This window comes from Podarcis melisellensis (genome assembly GCF_964234715.1).
Source record: "Podarcis melisellensis genome assembly, chromosome: 7".
Classification (NCBI taxonomy): Eukaryota; Metazoa; Chordata; class Lepidosauria; order Squamata; family Lacertidae; genus Podarcis; species Podarcis melisellensis.
In genome coordinates, this window is record NC_138539.1 from 85602974 (window position 1) to 85619848 (window position 16875).

General features: G+C 48.2%; 1 protein-coding gene across 4 annotated transcripts in view; it reads right to left on the reverse strand.

Moving 5' to 3' along the window:
- Positions 1 to 16875, reverse strand: part of PCDH1 (protocadherin 1) — an 85243-nt gene that overhangs the window by 45632 nt on the left and 22736 nt on the right. For all 4 annotated transcript variants that reach the window (XM_081917718.1, XM_081917716.1, XM_081917717.1 and 1 more), the window contains exons 2-3: positions 10902 to 11713; positions 4105 to 6297 (exon numbers count right to left, since the gene is read on the reverse strand). In XM_081917718.1, the coding sequence (XP_081773844.1) occupies positions 4105 to 6297; positions 10902 to 11696 (2988 nt within the window). In that variant the 5' untranslated portion in view covers positions 11697 to 11713. The remainder of the gene's footprint in view (positions 1 to 4104; positions 6298 to 10901; positions 11714 to 16875) is intronic.

The following is a 16875-nucleotide window of genomic DNA, read 5'->3' on the forward strand; positions in this document are numbered from 1 at the left end:
AATAATAATAATAATAATTTATTTATACCCCATCCATCTGGCTGGGTCTCCCCAGCCACTCATGGTGGCTTCCAACAAAACACTAAAATACAATAACCTATTAAATATTAAAAGCCTCCCTAAACAGGGCTGCCTTCAGATGTCTTCTAAAAGTCTGGTAGTTTTTTTCTCTTTGACATCTAGTGGGAGGGCATTCCACAGGGTGGGTGCCACTACCAAGAAGGCCCTCTGCCTGGTTCCCTGTAACTTGGCTTCTCGCAGCGAGGGAACCGCCAGAAGGCCCTTGGAGCTGGACCTCAGTCTCTGGGCTGAATGATGGGGGTGGAGATGCTCCTTCAGGTATACTGGGCTGAGGCCGTTTAGGGCTTTAAAGGTCAGCACCAGCACTTTGAATTGTGCTCGGAAACGCACTGGGAGCCAATGTAGATCTTTCAAGACCGGTGTTATATGGTCTCGGCGGCCACCCACAGTTGCCAGTCTAGTTGCCGCATTCTGGATTAGTTGTAGTTTCTGGGTCACCTTCAAAGGTAGCCCCACACATAGCGCATTGCAGTAGTCCAAGCGGGAGATAACCAGAGCATGCACCACTCTGGCAAGACAGTCTGCGGGCAGATAGGGTCTCAGCCTGTGTACCAGATGGAGCTGATAAACAGCTGCCCTGGACACAGAAATTACCTGTGCCTCATGGACAGCTGTGAGTCCAGAATGACTCCCAGGCTGCACACCTGCGCACAGCTACCCCCACCTCTTCACCCTGATACTCTTCCCCATTTGACTGGGTTTGAGGCTGGGGCAGAGCGAGGAGGGGGCTTATGTACATCTCGCCAGTGTGCATGGTGCCTTGGAACACAAATGGGGCACAAATGGGGAGTTGCCTGTAATCAAAGAGTGCCTTTGTTGGTGGTTGTTTAATGACAAGATGGACCCCTTGTTTAATGAGCTAAGGCACAATTTAACCAGGTGGGGAAAATGTTTTTGTTGGATAGGAAGGCTTCCGGTTGTTAAAATGAAAGCTCCCTCTCCCTACCTATGACCCTCCAAAAACACTTAAGAAGATTCAAATCCACTTAATTAATCCATCAATTCATTGGAGGGTGAGGGACATAAGAATTAGCTTAGAAAATTCACAGTAATTGGTATCCAAGGATGGCTTGAGACTTCTCAGCACGGCAACAATTATTACTACGCTGCCATTTTAATGGTTTTATCCTTTTGGTGGGAGCCAGGTAGTGAACTTGGGAGGCGGTTTGTAGAGCAAAGAGGGATAGACCTTGGGAAGGGGCAGAGAAGGAGAGGAGCTCTATAAAATTAAAGAATCATGTAATTAAGTCTGCAACTGTAAACATCTGGGGGAAATATAAATGGATTTTGGCCCTACTATCACCAGCACTACAGTCTAAAATTTGGGCGCTGAATATTTCTCAATAAGTAGGATAAGTATTGTTTTGGGGACGGTAAAGAAAAAATTGAGCAGATACTGTGATGATCAATATAATTTTACCTTTCGCTGCTATAATAAATAATCACAGAACTACCAACATTAGGGATGGGGTCCTTAACGTCTGGACATGATATAACACAAAAAGGAAACAAACATGGCAACCTTATGCTGGCCAACTCAGAAATTGTACTCAAAAGGATTTATTCCCATGCGAGGAGCCACAACATGACTTTGGAAATATTGAAAAGGGTACATACTATTACAACAGAGGCTGAACCATTTTCAAGTAAGGTAAAATGGGAATTGGACCTGCAGGTGTGTTTTTCAGATAAAGATTGACAGTACCTATATAAAAATTAGCAACCTCTGTATCCTTAAATGTGAGCAGTAAAAAGAATTAAAACACTTGTGTGTTTATTTGGAACATGTACATACACTACACTTCAACAAAAAGTTCTTAGACACTTTGGCTTACAACAATCTATTGTTAAAGCTGTTTACATTCTCAGCAGGGACACTTCTACCCCTGAGCAAACTGTGCTGCAAATCTGCTGTGTGCGTACTGCAAATCTAACCCTACAGATGTTTGGCAGATTTGCTGGTTATGTAAGAAAATTAAATACTTAGGGCCCCCATAAAAACACAGCGTGGTGTATTGACGACGGTGTCAGAGTGGGACTGGGGAGTCTCAGCTTCAAATCCCTATGCAGCCATGAAGCTCCCTGGGTGACCTTAGACCAGGTAATATCCCTCAGCTTAATCTCCTTTTAAGGGTGGTTGTGAAGATGACACAGGCCAGGGAGAGTGATATAGGCTGCTTTCATCTTCTTGGTGGAAAGTCAGGATATAAAAAATTGAAATCCCTGTTGTTCTGAGCACCAAATGGGTGTGAGAAACAATACAAACAGTTCTTTGGATTAAAATAATGCTATCTAGATTATACACTGATAATGCAGCAATAATGCCTCGTGCCAAAAACTGGAGCTCTCAAAAAGTCCTTTTTATGAGGATTATTATTATTATTATTATTATTATTATTATTATTATTATTATTGCAGAAAATACAGTTTGTTATGAGTGCACACAAAGTCACTACTGTGATTTAAACCCATTTGTTTTGTTAAACAGAAATGCATGTGTGTGGAAACAACTGGGGGTTATTTATTTATTTTTTAAAATAGTAGGTCCCGTTGGGATAATGCAATAGCATTATTCCAAACTAATTTGTGAAATATTGTTCATATGGTATTCTTTTAAAAAAGAAACATGATTTAATGTGACCCCCCATATTCCCCTTTCCCTGCCCAACATACCATATAAAATAGTAATAAAAAATACACAAACAGGCCATATTAAATTACGAACAAAAAAGGAACAAGAGGATATCAGTGGCAAAATGACTTCTGGAAGGAAAGTCCTTCCTTCCTCCTCATTCTCTTCTCCTGCACTGCCCCAGAGGCTGCGATACAGCAGCCAGACATTCACACTTCACAACATGCTCACTAGCAACGGGTATTTTATTGCAGCCCTTCAATAGGCAAACACCTTTTCACTCTGAGGACATACAAGTCTGGATGGAAGGAGAACATGGCACAGTATCAGGGAGACAAGTCCCCTCCTCTTAATACTTTGGATCTGTTGCAGAACCCTGCACAGAAAACCCTCTTCAGGTCACTAGCTTGAAAGGACAAAGCCTACCGAAGCCACACCGCCTACGGACTTTCCCGGTGCATTAACCAGTTTGCAAGCCGGAGGTGTCCCTCTCCTGTGCTCCCAAAGCTGCCAAGTACCCTGTCATGCAGTTCAGAATCTCTTATTTCAGCAGATACCAGGCCTTGCTTCAAACACAGCAAGAACAAAAAGAAGAAGAAGAAAGAAGAAGAAGCAATAAGCTCTGTGCCCTACATGCGCTCAAAGCTAACCTCTTTCTTGTAAACCACGGATGTATCCCAACGCATGCACAGATAGCCCTCAGAGCGGAGGCGCACTCAAAGCAGCAGAGAAGCCCCAGCTGCGGGGGCAGGTGCCATTTCCACATGCAGAAGCCTTGCAGCCACACCCTTTGTGCCACCGCTCAAGATACTTGCCTTTCTTACCCTGCGTCCTCAGATACACTGAGGCTCTCGTGTTATCAGGCTCTGCGGCAGAACTGGGACAGGCATTTCTGTGCCTTGCCTGAGGTATAAGATTTGTGAGTGGAAGAGTGGCTGGAGCCTGGAACACACATACAAAGACCCAGAATGCATGCCTTCCGACCCGTTTTATTTCAGCGAGCACCATACATGGAGGGCTCCGTGAAAGGGCTCCAGCAGAACGCACAGAGACCCCACCCGCCAGTGGATCCTGCCCCTCCCAAGCAACATGCTTGCTTCCCCCCAGATGCCACCTGCCAGCTCCTGTTCCTTGCAGCCAGAAGGTCTCCTCCCGCCTCCCACACAGTTGTTCCCTCCACCGGCTGGGCTGGCAGGAGGCCTCTTCCCTGAGCAGTCCTTTCCTGAGCAACCGGCACCTGGACACCTGCAGGCTCCGGCCTGCAACATGCCAAGGGGCCAAGGTCCATTCATTCAGGGTGGGCGGAGTCCACGTCACTCCCACACTTCTGTCCATATGGCCCGGGTGCGGCGTGAGGGGGCTCTGGGAGGGTGCAGGACAATCTCTCCTACCTGCTTGTTGGTGTATTTCTGAGGGTTGGTGCGGTAGCTGTAGTCTGAATACTGCTCCGAGCCTGTGGAATTGCTGTCCCCTGTGCCCACAAATGTGTTGGTGGCCGGCAGGTCCTGCACCACCTGGTGCTTCTTGGAGGCAGACGGCGACTGGGGCTGGAGCTGGATGGAAGGCAGGGGGGAGTTGGAGCGGTAGTGGCGGCCCAAGTCAGGGCTGCCAGGGGGGTAGTTAAGGGGCAGGTGGATGCGGGGGCTGTCGCTGACCGAGTCATTCATCAGGTTGAACTTGAGGGATTTCTGCAGGCCCGTTTCTTCCTCATCCTCGGCTGGCTTGGGCGGCTTGGGGGACTTGTTCTTTTTGACCTTGCTCTTGGCTTTGTTGCCTTTGCTGCCTTGCTTGGGAGCGTACAGGTCCTTGGTTTCCTTCTTGCCCGCCTGGTAGCCGCTCTTGGCCTCCTTCTGGCGGCAGTAGCGCACCAGCACAACCAGCACAATGACCAGAGTGACGGCTACTATGCCCGCAATGACCCCGAAGAGGATGTTGCTGCGCTGCTTGCTGCGCTCGTACTCGGGGTCGCCGGCGATGTCAATGTCGATAGGCGTGTCCAAGCTGTGTCCCACCAGAGTCTCCAGCAGCGTGCGGTTAGTCAGGGTCTCGTTGACGTAGAAATGGACCAGAGCGGTGCCGTGGCGAGACGGCTTCCCCTTGTCGTTGACGCGCACCACCAGGCGGTGAAGACCGTGGTGCTTGCGGAGGATCTCCTTCTCCAATGTGATGTTTCCGCTCTGGGGCGAAATCTTGAAGAGCTCAAAGGGGTTTCCACCCATGATGCTGTACTGCAGCTCCGCGTTGATCCCAGAGTCAATGTCTTCTGCTCCGACACTCATGACCTGCTGCCCAGGACTAGTGTGTGGCTGGATATGCTTGTAAGAAGCGTTGGATGGAGAAATGATGACAGGAGCGTTGTCGTTCTCGTCAAGAACATTGATGGTCACCCCAACATAGGCAGACCTGGGTGGGTCACCTGAATCCACAGCTTTCAGTCGGAAGGTGTAAGTGCTCTGCCGCTCGCGGTCAAAGGAAATGCTGGAGAGGATGGTGCCAGTACCATTCTGGATAACAAAGTCCCCATTGTCCTGTTCTACTGAGAGCTGAATGAAGGCATTCTCCCCTTTGTCTGCATCGATTACTGTCACCATGCCCACGGGACTCAGAGGGGGCATGTTTTCCATGACGGAGAAGTTGTAGCCACTTAGCATGAACTTTGGGTCATTGTCGTTGCGGTCCATGACGTTGATGGCAACAGAGGCCGTCCCCTTCCGGCTAGGGCTGCCCTTGTCCGCTGCGACTACCAAGAATTCATAGCGTTCTCGCTGCTCACGGTCCAGGACCGTCTTAACTCGGATTTCACCAGACTCTGGATCAATGGAGAATATGCCTTTGGATGAAGGCTCTGTCACCAGGGAGTACACCAGCTTCGCATTGGACCCGCTGTCTGCATCAGTAGCACTCAGTTCTACCACCAAGTCATCTGGGGAATTATTTTCTGGGAAAGATACCTCTGTTGAGCTCTGGCTGAAAACTGGGTCATTGTCATTAACATCCACCACCTGCACCTTGAGAGAGTTGGTGCTGGACAGAGGTGGATTGCCAGAATCCACAGCCACAATCTCAATGGTGTATTCTTTCACGGCCTCATAGTCTAGTGGCGTTGTGGTCTGGAGAAAATACTTCTTTTTGCTGTCACTTCCGGTGTCACTGGCTTGTCGCAACTGGAAAGGTACATCACCAGCCACCACACAGGTCACAACAGCATTCTCACCTTCATCCCGATCAGACACCTGTACCAGAGCCACAGGTGTCTCAACCGGCACATCTTCTGAGATATTAGCCATGCCATCTTGGTGGGTGACCAAGCCAATACCACGGATTTCAATGGATGGAGCGTTGTCATTCATATCCCTGACACTAATCACCACCTGGGCACGGGCAGTTTTGGGGTTGGCCCCTTTGTCCTTGGCCAACACGGAGAACTTGAGCACATTGATGTCTTCACGATCAACGGGACCCTGAACAGTGATAAGTCCAGTGGCTCTGTCCAGGCGCAGCAACCGGCGAACCACATCGGAAGCTTGGTGGAAGGAGTAGTCAATCTCAGCATTGGCACCCTGGTCAGAATCATTGGCCTTCACCTGCAATGAGAAAAGGAAGTGGTGAGCAGGTACCTTGATAAATGATGCCTGAGAAAACTGAGCTTGCTGGCCTTAAGAATGTGCCCCAACTATCCCTTGCACCAAGGAGATGATAGAACACTTCAGCCATTGCAAAGGGTTGTATCACATTGTGTGATGTCAACTGAATCAATTGCACCAACACCAAGAGCACTAGTTCACTACAGCTGCTTCTCACTGGGCAAGATGCAAGCCAAAGGGAGCCATCCCCGTCAAAATTCCAAAAGTTACCAATATTTTTCTTGGTGATCACCAATAAAAGTTTCACACTGAAACTTTTATAGCACTGTTGTCTATAATAGCGGTGGGCAGAAAGTACATCAGGATCTACAATGGTGATTTGTAATAGGTTGGCAACTCTGTTTTACTCTTAACTGTAGAACAATAGCAACAACGAAAAGGGTTGTTTTCCCCCAATCTGAATTTCATTGTCTAAATGAAAGACAGCGAGGGAAAGCCATGAGTGCATTCTTGTATGAATGGTGCTCCTAGACTGAAGATGTGTTCAGAGGCTCCCTCATCTTTAATCTGAGGTGTAAGTCTACCTCCAGGAATCCCTATTTTTCACATAGCTCTGGGCTGTTCCACTCCTGGTTCTAACAAAACACAAAACAACCCTGCAAGCACGAGGCGTGCCTTGTCTTGTCATAAAAGCATTAAAAGAGATGTTGTAGTGTGGACTCTACAGCTTTGGATCTCTTCGTATCCTCTCTCATCCATAAATAATAAGAAAAATTAAAGAGCTTTGCTCTACCTACTTCAGCATCCTATTTCCATCAGTGGCCAGCCAGATGCAAACTTTGCCCCCGTGAAACTAGCAGTTAGAGATACACTGCCTTTGAACATGGAGGTTCCAGGTGTCTCTTCTAACTGATAAACCGGTCTTCCATGAACTTGCGCAATCCCCTTTTAAAGCCACTGTGACGCAGTGGCCATCCACACCCTCCTGTGATGGAGGAATTACAAAGCAGACATTGTGTTCTTCCTTGTCTGTCTGGAATATACTAGCTGAGCTATAGGTTTTATTGGGTGGCCTTGCGTTCTAGTGTTCTGGGAAGCAGACAGAAATATATCTCCATATATTATCTGCACATGAGACATAATATTATAAACCTTTATCATGTCTCCTTTTCTCTAAAACAAGTTCTTTATTAAAAAAAAACCCCAAACATATAGGGAAGATGCTACAACCCCTTGGTTGGCCTTTTGTACACATTTTCCAACTCTGTTATAACATTTTTAAGATGGGGTGACAAGAACTGTACACAGTACCTCACCAGGTGATCTTGGGCCAGTCTTTTTCTCAACCTAACTCAATTGCACAGGGTTGTTGTGGGGAGGATAAAATGAGTCAATGCCCACGTTTGAGAAATGGTGTGGTAAAATACAACAAATGGTCTCCTTAATATGTAGCAGTAAGTCAGGGTTATTGAGAAGTGTGCTGATGAATGCTGCCGGATCACTCCCTACTTTGTTCCTTCTCTGGTGGCAAGCAGCCGCAATAAACCATAAGGCCTTTGCCTGTCATTACAGCATTACAAATCTGGGGTTGTGGTTCTCCCTAACAAACCACAATCATTAGCCAACATGAAGTCATGGTTTGCTGTTGACTTGCTGATCATGGTTTGTTAGGCAGAAACAAACCGCAACCTTGGTAATGACATGCAAAGGCTTCATGGCTTCCTACTCCCACTTCCACCAAGGGAGGAGCAAAGCCAGAGTGATCTGGCTGTCCCAGTCGTCATTAAACGTGGTTTATCACTACATGCAAATTGTCCCTATTAAAAAAACCACTATTACTACATCCCGCCATTCAAGTCCTCTGTTAGTCAAAGATGACACCCACAATCCATACCTGATACACCCAAACACCGTCTCTCCTAAGTGCCCCAACTGCACATACAACAACTCCATAACCCACATCCCATGACTTCTGCAGAAGCTTGCTAGGCTCCTCAGTTCTTTCAGCTCTTGGCCAAAAGCCCAGGTGTTGCCTGAGACTGACAGGAGGCATTTCTCTTTCTGGTGGAACTGGCTTGGCTGGTCTAGCTGAGAGGCCACCTCTTCCGCTCTGGTATGCGAAGAATTTACCAAGAAAACCAATCCAAAAACCACCCAGCAGGTCCCTGACGCTGAGCAATAGAAAGAAGTGGGGCTTTGCCAAAGGGTTTCTGCAGAGAAAGTCCTTACTGCATAAACCATTGAATGACTCCCTAGCTGAGAAGGGACAAACCCAAGATCAATACTGGGGGAGCGAGTTCCATAGTCTAATTACATGCTGCATGAAGAAGTGCTTTCTTTTATCTCTCCTAATCTTCCAACACTCAGTTCAAGTGTTACGAAAGAGGGACAAAAACCTTTCTCCGTTTTCTCCATGCAATGCATAGTTTTATTAACTTCTGTCACACTACCTTCTCACTTGCTTGTTCTCTAAGCTAAAGAGCTTGAAGTCACGGGACCTTTCCTCACAGGACAGGTGTTCCACACCTGTGATCATTTTGGCTGCCCTTTCCTGAACCTTTCTCAACTCTTCAATATCCTTTTTGAGGTGAGGCAACCATAGATCTGTATGTGCCTCTTGGGTTGTGGGAATCCACACTTTCCTTTTGCATTCATTAGAGTGGGGTGTCAGCTCCAAAAATCAGGACTCAGAGGTGTCAGCAAAACCTAGAGGAAACAGTGAGTCTCACAATGGCAGGTGCATGGTGGGCACCAACAATGCCTCATTGTGATGTCTTGCTCCTGCGGTGGGACTGTCCCAAGGGTACATCTTTGCCCGATCAGTTACTCGTTAAAATACGAGATAACTAATCTGACCTGATGCTATCAAGCATCTTCTCAATAGGCAGGTATAAGATTGCACCACTCAGCAGACAACAAAGGGGGCTGTGAAGTACAGTAGCAGCATAACAACAACAACACAGCCCGACTGACAAGACAACATGTCTCTCTGCTGTCATCAGAAAATGGATATTCAGCAATTGGCTTTAATTATAAACATGGAGAAGATGTAAACTAGCCAAGCAGGGCCACAGCAAGAGCAACAACAACAAAAAATGCAAGAAAGAAAAATGGTGAAATGCAAAGACCCACCCCCTTCCTCTTCTTGCTACACACAATCCCATATATGCCCAAGCTCTTGTATTGTGTCTGAAGGAGAAAGTTTACCTGCAGTAACTTAAGCCACTTCAGGTGTTACATCTAGACAGAAAGAGATTTGTTTTACAAAATACCTAACAGAATGATTGAAAGAGCTTTTGCGAAAATGCACATGGCACACTGTGAACACATGAAATGCACTTTATAAACACGGATTTCACAGTTTAATATAATAGTTTACAATTTAATGGGAATAATTCAAAAGGGAGGGGAGCCAATCTAGACACATTGTATGAGACTGTTCTGGAAGGGAAGGTGGAGAAACCAGATGGCGATTGGCACCAGCCCTCCTGCCAGGTAACCAGATAGAAGCACTTTATTAAACATCAGGAGCAGCAGTAACAGAGGTTGCTAGTCACCTTGGCCACAGATTACTCATTTCTCAAAGCTGCGCCCTATTCCAAGAAATCACCCCCATACTCATTGTTTGCTTTTTTAAAAGGTCTGGCTAATGTTTGCTTTTCTCTTACAACCAGTCATTTCTGTTCTTGTTTGCTCCTCTTGCTTATCATTTTGCTGTACTGGATGGATGGAGGGCCCTGATGTTAAATGTCAATTCCAGGTATCACCTTCACACGCAAGGTGGAAGGTGGTACCCCAGCCCCTTCTTCTAAAAAAGCAGGAATCAAATGCTCACACCCTCGGCTTGGGCTGCTGCTTTATTAACCAGTGATACCCCAATAGAAGAGTGAAAAATTAGAATTTAAAACCCACAGTAAAATTATCTAACCCCAAATCCTAGGAATGCCTTTCAATGCCTGAGCACCACCAATTTCACCTATGCTAGGAGGAAAAGTTCTGACCTGTGTGTGTGTGTGTGTGTGTGTGTGTGTGTATACATACATTAGCATTATCCTGATCCAACAAGGTTGTATCTCTCTCTCTCTCTCTCTCTCTCTCTCTCTCTCTCTCTCTGTGTGTGTGTGTGTGTGTGTATATATATATTACAATTACGATAATCTTTATTTTCATTGTCCCATACAGAACAATGAAATTGAAAAAATCTATAGGGGCATAAATCAAACATCAGATTTGCCATCTCCATTCTGAAGTGATGAGGTCTCAGCCAGGGTTGGGCCAGCACTGAAGATGGTGTGTCCCAGACACACCTGTGTTTTTTCTACCCTTCCCACCCAAGCTGGCTTTCACTCCCCCATGAAAATCCTTGCTAAGCCACTTCTGCCTTCCCCACGCCCTCTTCCCGTTCTCCACATTGTCAAGCGGCAGTGAAATTTAGCTGGGAAAAGCAGCGGCATATCTGCACGGCCTCTGAAAACGCCAGTCATTCTAAACCTTGAGTCACACAGCCCGCCCCTTGCCCTGCTTTTCAAACAGGAAATGCATTCATCAGCCCCACCTGAGAGCCGTTTAGTTCCCCCCATTTCCCCACAGAAGGAGGGGCTCACCTGCAGCACGGAGTGACCAATGGGGCTGTTCTCCGAGAGTTCGGCCTCGTAGAGGGGCTTCTCAAACTTGGGCGCATTGTCATTCATGTCCAGGATGGTGATGCGCAGCAAGGCACTGCTAGCACGTGGTGGGTTGCCCCCGTCCTGTACTTTGATAGTCAGGTCATAGGACTCCGATTGCTCCCGGTCCAGGCTTCCCATGACGATCAGCTGTGGCTGTTTCTCCTCTTGGTCCTCTGCCACCTGCAAGCCAAAAAGCTTCTGGGCATCTGAACCAGGCATGAGCTCATAGGAAGCCACACCGTTGGCGCCAGCATCACGGTCCATGGCCAGCGGAATGGGGAAGAGTGTCCCAATATTGGTGTTTTCAGGAATGGCTAATGTGATAACGGGAGAGGCAAAGTTGGGTGTATTGTCATTGATGTCCAGCACCTCAATCTGCCCTTCCAGCAGGCGTGGGCTATTGTTCATCAGGTCCGTGATGGAAACCTCAAACTCCAGGAAGCACGGGTCCCCTGGAAACAGCTGCTGGCATTCTCGCAGGCTCTCTCGGTCAATGGAGGTCTCTGTAGTGTAGATGTCACCAGTCTTACCATCCACACGCAGGTAGGGGGCACCTACCTCCAGCTTATACAAGTGCCCCACATCCGGGAAGCCATAGTCTGCTGCCAGGCTGCCGATGAGTGTGTTGGGTGGCTGCTCCTCCTGTACCTTGTAGACGACACGTGTCCCGGAGCTCAGGCAGGGGAGCTGGAAGAAGAGCCACAAGCCCAGGCAGGAGATCAGCTGCTGCATCCTGAAGGGTGGCAGAGCTGGAAGAAAGGAGGGAGAGAGCAGGCATTAGTATAGTTCACTTGCCTGACCAAGAAGTCTTCGCCGAATATTTGCAGGAGGCAGCATGTTAGCTGCTGAGGGCTATGTACACAGTCCTCTGTGGAGCAGGCAAACACTTGTATGGGCCTTGCCGCCTCCTGGAAACAGGTGAAGAGTGCCCAGCCTCGGAGGTGCTGACGTCAATCATCCCAACCCCGAAACCAGACTGGCCACGCCCGCCCGACCCTGTCGGAAGCCGCACCTCCCACTGCTCGGCTCCTTAGTCACCACAGGAAGACTTGTAATCGCTGCCAGGGATGCAGAAAGGCGAGGGGGGGGTAGCTACAATGTCCCCAAGCACTCCTGGTGGGCAGGCTGCTCCATCCCAGAGAGACAAAGAGCCATAAATGCAGACTATGTCACGTACCCAGTCTATGGCGTGAGCTTTCCTTCACAGAAATGTCTGTGTGCTCCTGTATATCATAGCTGTCAACTTTTCCCTTTTCTTGCGAGGAATCCTATTCGGAATAAGGGTATTTCCCTTAAAAAAAGGGAAACGTTGACAGCTATGCCAGTATACCTAACACGAGAATGAGGAAAGCACAGCTGCTCTTTAAGAACACACCCAAACACCAGTATTATGCTCTCTCTCTCTCTCTCTTTCACACACACACACACACACACACACACACACACACACACACAAAATCTTATACACCCTACACAACGCCAACAGTCTCTTATGCTATCCAAGTCAGACCATGAAGCTGGTTTTGCCAACACTGCCATAGGAATGATTTTTTTTAAAAAAGGCCAGCATTGCACACAAATGGGAAGGTGGCGTCATCAACACAGGCGGGCAGGCACACTGGTCTGGGGGCCAATGGTATAGCATCAGTCTGGGTAGGGCAGGCCGCCAGCCCAGTAAAAGTTGTAGGGCTCCCCTCAGCCCCAGCCAGCCTTGCCAACAGTCACCCACGGACTAGGGGGCCGCAGGCTCCCCGCCCGTGAGCTACGGCACTTCATGCAACAACACCTGGATGTGTTTTAGGGAGTCTCCTCTAAATCTCTGTGCTGTTCAGGCATAACTTTTTTTTCTGCCAGCCAGCAATTAGATCTCATTAATTCCTACATGAGGAGTGGCACCAGGGCTTCTTTTTCGGGGGAAGAAATAAATGAAAACGGTTGTGTGGCTGGCTCTTTTGCTAACAGTTACAAGGGACCATCTGATATCCCATTTTTTTTATTTTACATTTCCACTCACTCCATCCCAGAAAAATCAAACAGTTAAAATAGCTAAATACTACCCTTATGCAAGACTTCTGTATGTATGTATTTATTATTTTTAAAAACCAAATGGAAATGGGTATTACCCCTCCCCTCCCGTTTTCCCCATTATGGGACATGATAACTAAGGGCCAGCAATGTTTGTTCTCATGATCTTTGAGTGATTTTTATTTTTTATTTTTTAAGTGTGTGCACACAGGTATACAAAATAAGCCTGGATACATTAGGCCAAACTCTGGTGTGGATTCCAAATGGTGGAAGAGTAATAAAATGAGAATTAAGCTTTTTTTTAAAAAATAGAATGCCATGGAAGAATGGACTGGTAAGTCCTAAGAGAATTGACTTGTAATGGAAAATATGTTATGTATATATACAAAAATCTGGGAAATGGATAAATACATGAATGCATGAGGGAATGAAGATAATGTGAACACATAAGAACTGCATTTGAATGACCTGCATGTGACCCACAGCCACTGTCCAAAGGCACCCAGAGTATAAGCAGAACTGGGGCAGGGGTCTGACTGAAGGCACCTGTTCCTACCTCATAAGTTCTGCAAAGAACACTTTGGAAGGGATAATCACAATATAATATTGGGAAATGTGAGACGAGGATAAAAAATAAACGGAAAATTATCAGACAAGCTGAGGGAAGTTCTGGAAAAAAGGGTTTAAGTTAAAAATGGATGTATAATTTTGTAAAAATGTTTTTTTTAATGGAAAATCTAATAAAAATATTTATTTAAAAAAATAAATGGAAGGGATAATCACAACTTAATTATTGTGCCGTACCAAGCAGAGACCCACTATTCCATGTTCTCTTTCTAGGAGACACCATCTGCCCTTTTCTTCCCCAAGAAGTCATCTGCTAACAGGAGGGAAGACTCACTTTATCACTGTTTCACACACACGCTACAATAAGGGGGAAGAACATCTGGAGACGGATGTAAATAAACTGACTTGCAATCCCTGATGTAAATGGTTAATAATTATACATACAGCACAAGTCTATCCAAGTCTACTCAGAAGTAACACCCATTGAGTCCAATGGGGTTTACTCCCAGGTAAGTGCATCCAGGACTGCAGCCTTAGCATTTAAATGGCATTCTGGAGCATTAAAATGAAGGCAGTGCAAATTGTTGTGCCCCCACTTGATTCAGTAATACAGATTTGCCCTGACCCAACCACCGAATCTGAACTGCAATCCAGAAAACCACCACCAATCCTTGGAAACCCCACTGACCTGCCTTATCTGATAGGCAGATATGCACAGAAAAATAACATGGGAGACTTCTTACTCAAATCCCTGTCTTATAAGGGGCAGATTGTTGTCAGCAGCAGTGGTGATGGGAAAGAAAGAATTAACAGTCGCTTTTTCAACGTGAGAGGGACCCTGTCATATATGGGGCAAAATGTAAAATGAGAGAGAAAATAGGAATGTGTATTTTGATTCCAGGCCCTAAAATCTAGGAGGCAGTAGCAGCACCAGCACCAGCACCAGCACCAGCAATCATACTGGGATGAGCACAGTGGACACAGTGGACTAGACTAGGCAAATATGGGGTTGCTGCAACCAGCCTACCGGCCTAGCAGTCTTGGTCTGCACACCAATTTCCCCGGCCCTAGGGAAGGAAGAGGGGGCTGGTAGCGAGAGAGGGAGAGAGCAGCAGGCAGCTGGCACCACAGAGGGAGACCAAGGAATGAAGTCTGACATGGGGCAGCAGAGATGGAAAAACCACAGCACAAGGGATCCTCATGGCCCTGCAAGACAGGGGGCCGGGGGCAGAGCGGTGCCAGCAGTCTCCTGGTCAACACTCAGCATGACTGTGAGAAAGGAGGACCCATGAGGAACTGCAGCATGTAAAATTCCCCCAAGGAAGTACCTGGAAGTGGAACACTAAACACAGGGCCGTCTTAATCATATCTGGCACCGTGGTGCAAAGATCCAAAGCAAGGTAGGGGTTGGTGGAAAATGTTCTCTGCCTCCCCCACCACCCTGATCCCCAGCGTGGTGGGGGCGATCAAGCAGGAAAACATGCTGGCGGACATGCTCTCCAGCGTTGGCGCACCCGAGAAGGCAGCCCGGGAAGGCTGTGCGCCGCCTTTCTCCAGGAAGCAGGAGAAGGACAACGACCAGGAGAAGGGCCGTCTTTACAGATGCAGAGGCTTGGGAGGGAAGCTGCACGCCCGCCAGCCATATAGTTGGCGGGGCGCAGCTGGGGGCGTGCAGTCAAAGGGGAGGCTTCCGGCAAAGCCACGCAGCTCCCCCACTCGCTAGGGCGTCCCTGAGAGGCCAGCGCCCTGGCGCGACACACCACTAAGACCAATGGGAAAGACGGCTCTGACTAAATAACAGGACTCTATGTCAGGGTGGCCCCAGACATACAAGGTGCAGGGAGGTTGTCCAGCTTAGCCTGGGGTGGGGTGGGAGTGGGAGGCCGTCAGCCAGGCAGTTGAAGTTTCCAACGCCAAATGCACCGGACAATTGAGGCAGACCACTGGAAGCAGGCAGGCGGCAGGAGCCCAAGTGGCAGGCTCTGAATCAGATCTGATGAGCCATGAAACGCCACAGCAAACGGCCCAGGGAAATTGAAAAAAAACACCACGCGGTGCACGCACAGAGAGTGCTGAGATTTTGGGCAAGTGAGGGCTAGCACAGTGGCAGGTAGCTCGCCCCGGCAGACAAGCGGGTGAGTCTGGGTGGCCAGCAGGAAGAGAAGAGGCGGCAGAGAAGGAGGTGACTCAGGCAGCAATGCAGGTAGGCAAGGAGGGAGGGGGAGGTTAGTCAAATAGCAGCCTTGGAGATGGAGATGTTTGTGGGGGTGGGGGCAGCCGGACAGGCATGCGGCACAGCTGGCTCTGCAGGCTGATTTCTCCAATCCTGGAGACCGGAGGCAGGCAGCTGTGGTTGCCAACTTAGTCTGGCAGCAGAGGCATGCAGCTGGGACAGAGAGGTGTGAGGCTGTAGAGCCAGGAAGCAGTTGAGAAGACATGATAGTGGGGCTGTCTGCTGGGGGTGGCTGGTCAGCCAGGCACCTGCTACTGTTGCAGGGCAAGGGAGTCCTTTACCTCCAGGGCTTGTGATGGGTGGGTCAGGAGAAAGGGCTATTCAAAAGTCTTTTGACTCAAGGCCCTGTCCTTTAAGAAGAAGATCCATTGGAAGGGGGTGATGGACTTCCTTGAGCCCAGAGGAAGAGATAGCAATGGAGTAGGAAGTCTGTGAGGCAGCTGGCCATAGCAGAAATAGAAGGCACAACACAATGATACCAAACATGGGGACAGCTAGGTAGCCATGCAGCAGCTGCCTCTGCAGGCCAAGCATTTTTTCCTGACCCCAGAGGGCCCTGAGACAGGCATGAAATGATAAAACTGCCCGTGTTCTTCCCACCCACCCAAGAAAGCAACATTCTGAAGTACACTAGTACTTGGACACTAGTACTGAGAGCCAGTGTGGTGTAGTGGTTAAGAGCGGTAGACTTGTAATCTGGTGAACTGGGTTCGCGTCCCCGCTCCTCCACATGCAGCTGCTGGGTGACCTTGGGCTAGTCACACTAGCCTAGAAGTCTCTCAGCCCCACTCACCTCACAGAGTGTTTGTTGTGGGGGGAGAAAGGGAAAGGAGAATGTTAGCCGCTTTGAGACTCCTTCAGGTAGTGATAAAGCGGGATATCAAATCCAAACTCTTCTTCTTCACTAGCCCTGAATGTGGAGGCTGCATTAAGCTACCAAAGCTAATAGCCCAATGCATCAGCTCCCCTGTAGCACCCAGTCAGGGATGCCCAAGAGGCGCAGGGATGGTGGTGGCTCCAAGGCTGACTTTGGTGCTTAAAGCCCAAATGGCCTTGGACCAAAATCTGCAAGGAGCAGACCCCCTT